Here is a 7,225-nt window from a genome sequence, read left to right on the forward strand (position 1 = left end):
AAGAAATAATTACTTTGGTTTGATTTCTGTTTGAATTCAGTTTGCTTTACTCATGTTAGGTGGTCTTTTCCTTGTTAAAGTCAATGTTTTTATATAGTCTTTTATATAGTCTTTCAGTCATGTTTAGTGGTTTTTATCTACCGACATCATCTCTCTCTCAATCTTATATAAAAATAGAAGTGGTAGTTTTTCATGTTTTATTAAATAACTATTGGGGCACCTGGGTGGCTCAGTGGGTTAAGCCTCTGCCTTCGGCTCAGGTCATGATCCCAGGGTCCTGGGATGGAGCCCCACATCCATCGGGCTCTCTGCTCAGCAGGGAGCCTGCTTCCCCTTGCTTCCCTCCTCCCCCCACACCCGCCTGACTGCCTCTCTGCCTACTTGTGATCTCTGTCAAATAAATAAATAAAATCTTAAAAATAAATAAATAAATAAATATTGGCCAGATGCTGAAAGTAATTTAGGTGAAGTGGCCTCATTTAATTCTGAGCCTCTGAGAAAGGGCTTGGATCTGTGTGTTGGGTGTTCTCAGGTACAGAGATGTAAACACCATTTTTCTGTTCCATTTTCAGGTCACATGTGCCAATTTAACGAATGGTGGAAAGTCAGAACTTCTAAAATCAGGAAGCAGCAAATCCACACTAAAGCACATATGGACAGAAAGCAGCAAAGACTTGTCTATCAGCCGACTCCTGTCACAGACTTTTCGTGGCAAAGAAAATGATACAGATTTAGACCTGCGATATGACACCCCAGAACCTTATTCTGAGCAAGACCTTTGGGACTGGCTGAGGAACTCCACAGACCTTCAAGAGCCTCGGCCCAGGGCCAAGCGAAGGCCCATTGTTAAGACGGGCAAGTTTAAGAAAATGTTTGGATGGGGTGATTTTCATTCCAACATCAAAACAGTGAAGCTAAACCTGTTGATAACTGGGAAAATTGTAGATCACGGCAATGGGACATTTAGTGTTTATTTCAGGCATAATTCCACTGGTCAAGGGAATGTGTCTGTCAGCTTGGTGCCCCCTACAAAAATAGTGGAATTCGACTTGGCACAACAAACCGTGATTGATGCCAAAGATTCCAAGTCCTTTAACTGTCGCATTGAGTATGAAAAGGTTGACAAGGCTACCAAGAACACACTCTGCAACTATGATCCTTCAAAAACCTGTTACCAGGAGCAGACCCAAAGTCATGTATCCTGGCTCTGCTCCAAGCCCTTTAAGGTGATCTGTATTTACATTTCCTTTTATAGTACAGATTATAAACTAGTACAGAAAGTGTGCCCCGACTACAACTACCACAGCGACACACCTTACTTCCCTTCTGGATGAGGATGAACATGGGTGAGACTGAAGCCTGAGGAATTAAAGGTCAATATGACAGGGCTGTTACCTCAAAGAAGAAGGTCACATCTGTTGCCTGGAATGTGTCTACACTGCTGCTCTCGTCAACTGGCTGCAAATATGCTAGTGGAAAACAATCTGATGTAATTTCTGCCCAGTCAGCTTCATCTCTTGGTATAGTTGTAAATCACCATAGATTTTAAAGGCACACTTGAAGACATGCTCTCATACATAGATGTACACAAACACACATTCATATACATTTCAGCTTGCATCTGTCATGATTCCTGTCAAGAGGGCTTTCATTGTCTGACTCATAATGGTTTAGGATAAACTATCATCAAATGAAAGGATTAACTAGACAGTGAATGGTTTCTAACACTTGTGGTTATGGAAATCTCTTTTAAAGTCTTGAGTACATGCTCATCAGTAATCCTCATTCATGTATTCCTACTGCTTGGAGTAGCTGTACTGGTAAATACTACTGTAGGAGTATATGCTTGTTAAAATGGAAAAAAAATGTGTCTTTAGAGCTCAGTATTTTCTTTTATGAACACAACAAAATGTAGTAACTTTTTCCCAGCATACAGTAGGCACATTCAAGGTTATGTAAGATGGCTCTTTTTTCTATGGAGGGAGGCTGTTTTCAGTAAAGATGAGCAAACATTTGGAATTTACATGTGGGCAGACATTGGATTACAGCTTTCATCACCAGTCATTGGACTTTCTCAAAGTTGAGACCAGCTAAGGCTGATTAAAACAAGTTCTGATCATTATATAAGAAGGGAAATGCCTGACAGACACCATGTAAGTTATAAGTGTCTGTCTTATCTTTACTACACATATTGTAACAAATTCAATATCCTAGTCTTCATTTGTATGAATGGTTTGTATTGTACATAGTTTAACCAAGTGTTATTTGAGCTGCTTATTAATATTAACTTGTACTTGTCTCTGCTTGTTATTGGTTAAAAAGAAAAAAAAAGGATATGAGGAATCCATTTTATCAATGTAGCTGTGACCTCCATTAAAAAGACAAACTTAATGTACAAAGCATTTATTCAGCTCAAGTATTGTTGAAAGCTAAACATATACAACATTACAGTCTGTCTGTATTTAGATATTTTATTTCTGGACAAAATGAAATGTACATAAAAATAAAATGCTTAAAGTTGAGTTTCAATATGTGCTTGTGTAAGATGGTGATTTAAGTGGTTCTGACAAGAAGAATGTGCTGGAATACAGTAATGGTTTTGCATCTCATGTCTCTAAATTTGTACAGAACTATCTAAATTGCTATTAGTTGCTCAGTCAAAACAACTTAGGAGTTTCAATCTCAAGCCTGGGAAGCGGTTGTGGCATATGGTGTCGCACACATTTTTGGTTTACTGTTACGCTAGTGATTCAAGAATACGAAAAATCAATGAGCAGAAGAGATGACTGAGGTCTCCTAAATATTATAACTGTTCTTTTGTTTTTCCTGTGTAGAGTCTATTTAGCAGGGAGATGGAGAGGAAGATAATTTTTTTTTTGTGCCTGATTTTCTCTGATTCTACTGTAATCACTCAACAGAAAAATTACAGTAGCTGTGAAGGGCTTTGGTGTCCTATTTACCTATTACCAAATGGAATCAACTTATCTATATAGCATTGTTTATGGACAGTAAGCTTTCTTTTAAAACATGATTACTGTATGTAATCCCAGCAAGATAAACAGAAGAAGAAATAGGCAAGGTAAACCATTTTTAAAGTCATAAATGGGGGACTGAGATATGAAGAGTCTCAAAGTTAACCAAAGAAGCCAAATTAAAACACTAACCCATTCTCATTTTCCCTTCATGCTGCATAGGGATAAGTATGTTTTCATATAGAAAATAATGGAAGAACCACAGGAACACAAGACCACAGAGTTCTAAATTGATAACTCAGCAACTGATTAGACTAAAGAGAGCCTTCCATTGCAAATCAAAGACACATCATTCTGTTAAGTGTCCATCTCTCAAAATTCTCCAATATATCTAGACAACCATTTCTATTAATGTATTAATTAATTTGCTATGGAATTTAGAAGCTAATGTTGGAAAAGACTTTCTCTGGCACAACAGGCAATAAATGCTTCATGAGTTCCAGCTGTGGGACATATTTGCTACAGATAAATCTTGTTATTCTGGGATTTATCAAAATGATCACTTAGAAGTTAGTTGTGCTTAGCAAAAAGAATAAAGGAGGAGAGAAAATAATTAAAAAAAATTTTTAGGATCATTTCATTGGTGGACTATAATTTGCATTACGTGGTCTAATCTGTCCTTTTTTATTTTTTATTTTAATTTTATTTTTTAATTTTATTTAAGATTTTATTTATTTGACAGAGCACAGGCAAGGGGAGCAGCAGGCAGAGAGAGGGCAAAGCAGGCTCCCCTCTGAGCAAGGAGCCCAACATGGTGCATGATCTCAGGACCCTGAGATCAAGACCTGAGCTGAAGGCAGACACTTAATCTACTGAGCCACCCAGGCGCCCCTAATCTGTCCTTTTTTATTTCAAAATTCAAGATGAACTAAAAATATACTTCAGTCTCCACCCATCTGCCCTGCTTTCTAACCTCCCCATGAAATATTGCTTTTACATTTTTATAAAATTACAGACCATAGCTAACTAACATCCAATGAATTGAATTATTTTTCTGTAGTCTTTTTCTTTCTTTCTTTCAAAGATGTTATTTATTTATTTGACAGAGACACACTGAGAGAGGGGACACAGGCAGGGGGAGTGGGGGAGGGAGAAGCAGGCTTCCTGCTGAGTCCTGATGCCTTGATGCTGGGCTCCAATCCCAGGACTCCAGGATCATGACCTGAGCTGCAGGCAGATGCTTAAAGACTGAGCTACCCAGACATCCCTGTAGTTTTTTTTTTTTTTTTAAAGAAAGAAAATTCCAACAAGAATTTCAATTTTTTATTATTTATTTATTTATTTAAAGATTTTATTTATTTATTTGACAGAGAGAGATCACAAGTAGATGAAGAGTCAGGTAGAGAGAGAGAGAGGGAAGCAGGCTCCCTGCTGACCAGAGAGCCTGATGCAGGACTTGATCCCAGGACCCTGAGATCATGACCTGAGCTGAAGGCAGCAGCTTAACCCACTGAGCCACCCAGGTGCCCCAAATTTCAATTTTTTAAAATCCAAACTTTTCTTACTCTTTTTTCTGGTCCTGTACACACTTATCCCAAATTGCTACAACATCAACACCTCCGTTTGTAATATAGAAAAATCATGATGATATAGTGTGTGTGTGTCCAATATACTCTTCCTATCTAGACAAGGATCATGATGAATATGAAGGTTCTAAGGTTTAGATTAAAACTTTATTAAACCAACTTGTTGCTTTAACAAACTGGTTAGTTAAGTATTAATTATGCTAGAAATCTATTTGTTATTTGGAGAAATTAAATTTGAAGTTGCCCTAAGAAAATCATCTCACCTTCTCTAGAATTTTAAAAATACTATTTCACACCTTTGCTAAGATACAGAAGAAAAACTGCAAGAGGGTAATAGATAGCACTTGATGCAAACATGGGTTTGTCATTACCTATTGTTCTTTTCAGAAACATTTTAGAAAAATTAAAATTATTATGAAGAAATAATTATTACAGTTTCTTGCCTCATGGAAGAAAAAATGATACAAGTTACCCGTCTATCTACTTATGATAAAAACAATGCATTGTCATGGCATGGTTTCAGTTGGGCATTTTTGAGTCCCTGGCTCTTGTTAGAATTTCTCTGCATGAGTAGAAGGGGTATAACTGTTAATAGAATAGTTCTAAAGTTCTGGAAGTAATTATTCTGCAAGTAATTGAGATACTTGTTAAGTTTAAAACTGTGGACTGGGAAACTTCATGTTCCTACATTTCAGCAATAAACTGTAAGCCATATTTTTGCACAGAATAGATTAAAAAAAATCATGAGAAGCTGAGAAAGTGTTCTGTCTTTTCCCTCTTCCCCACTGTTTTACCTATAAGAAGCAGCTTAATCAATACAAACAGCTCTTTGGCAAAGCATTTTGCATTTCCATCATCAACTTTGAATGAGAGGTTTTAGCCTGAAGCAAATTCAAACGGATGGTTTATAAGCCTTTGAAAAACTTGGTTGCTGTACCACTTTCAGCTATTTACTGATTTTTATTCTATTATCAATCTATTTACCTATTTATATTTATTTATCTTTACATTTTATTAAAAATTCAAATTAGTAGATGCATTAAAAATACAAAATTTAAAACATTAATGTACATAAAGATGATTACTATTTACCTAGTTTATAGGAGACAAAAATCTGAGTATCTTAAAGTCAGAATTGAATCTTGAAAAGCTGGTTGCTACAGCAGGCTTTTCTCAGGAGTCCCATGTCTACCAAAGACTGATTTCAGGGATTAGGAACACAAAGAAAACAATCCTTAATTTTAAATTGATGTGTATCATTGTGTTTTATATCCAATACTATCAGAAAAATTTTAAAGTAACAAATTTACAACTACTTTTTACTAGGATGGCAAAGAAGAGAATTCTCATGAGAGAACTTTAGTTTCAGTTTGTTCATGTGAGCTAAGTCTAGTGACTAAGCCTAAAATTAGGAGACTACCAGTGTCAAGCAGCTGGCCAAGTGCCCCAAGTTTGATCAAAAGCACTTTAATATTTATGGTTCTGCATTTGCAGGAACATGCCTTTTATCACTGATGGATTGGAGGATGACTCTAAAGGTCCCAGAAGTGATGGATTCAGAAGGCTTAGAGATCTTCTGTAGGTGGCTGAGTGGCTGTTGCCATTGGTAGTGCCTTTTGAATTGCCAGGTGTTGATTCCCCCCAATTTGAACTAATGAGTTACACGTATACAGCTAAAGCCATCCTCACCTGGCAGCAGCTGGCTCCCTCTTTCCTAATTCTATGTCAGGGCTCCAAAGAGACAACACGAATTTTCCTGATCTCTGATGGTCAAATTCCTTTCCTCAAACACAGAAGTAAACGTGGCCATCGAGATTGTGACTATTTAAAAAGTTAAGCAAGAAAGTTTTTGGGATGTGTGATTGCCAAACAAGTAATTTTTCTCAAGTAAAATATCTGCCATTGTTTCTGTTACTGCCAAAATTAGCTTTGTGAATTTTCTGGAACCCAATTTTAAAATTAATTTCTTTTTTGCAATTTATGAATGTTTTCAGTAGAAAGCATGGCCAAGTGACATCACTCAATAAGGCTGAGAATATTTCATGGGCTTTTTTTTTTAAAAGTTGAAGTATAATTGCTACATAAGCTTATATTAGTTTCAGGTATACAACACAATGATTTTATATTTTAATATATTGCAAGATGATCACTACAATTAACATCCATCACCATACATAGTTACAAAAATTTTTTTCTTGTGATTAAAAACTTTGAAAATTTACTCTTAGCAGCTGTAAAATATGTGATACAGTATTATTATTAATTTTTAAAGATTTTATTTATTTGATAGAGTGTGTGAGAGAGAGAGAGAGAGAGAGAGCATGAACAGGGGGAGGAGCAGAGGGAGAGGGAGAAACTGACTCCCTGCTGCAGGGACCCTGATGTGAGACTTGATCCTAGGACTCCAGAATCATGACCTGAGCTGAAAGCAAACGCTTAACCAACTGAGCCACCCAGGTGTCCCTGTGATACACTATTATTATCCTTAATCACTGTACTGTACATTATACCCCCATGACATATTAATTTTATAAGTGGAATTTTTTACTTTTTTCACCCCTTTCATCCATTTTGTCTACCATCCCTTGGCCCTTTCTGGCAATCATCAATCTCTTCTCTGTATCTACGAGCTTGGTTTTTTGTTGTTGATGTTTCTATTTTTTTTAT

The 7,225-nt window shown here is 36.5% G+C and overlaps 1 protein-coding gene across 1 annotated transcript in view; it reads left to right on the forward strand.

The window, feature by feature from the left end:
* NXPH1 (neurexophilin 1) overlaps window positions 1–2,529 on the forward strand; it is a 305,814-nt gene extending 303,285 nt beyond the window's left edge. Inside the window, exon 4 of the mRNA XM_059171233.1 lies at window positions 573–2,529. Within this exon, the coding sequence (XP_059027216.1) occupies window positions 573–1,334 (762 nt within the window). The 3' untranslated portion in view covers window positions 1,335–2,529. The remainder of the gene's footprint in view (window positions 1–572) is intronic.
* The last annotated feature ends 4,696 nt before the right edge of the window (window positions 2,530–7,225 follow it).

The sequence above is a fragment of the Mustela lutreola genome, chromosome 4, assembly GCF_030435805.1.
Source record: "Mustela lutreola isolate mMusLut2 chromosome 4, mMusLut2.pri, whole genome shotgun sequence".
Taxonomy (NCBI): Eukaryota; Metazoa; Chordata; class Mammalia; order Carnivora; family Mustelidae; genus Mustela; species Mustela lutreola.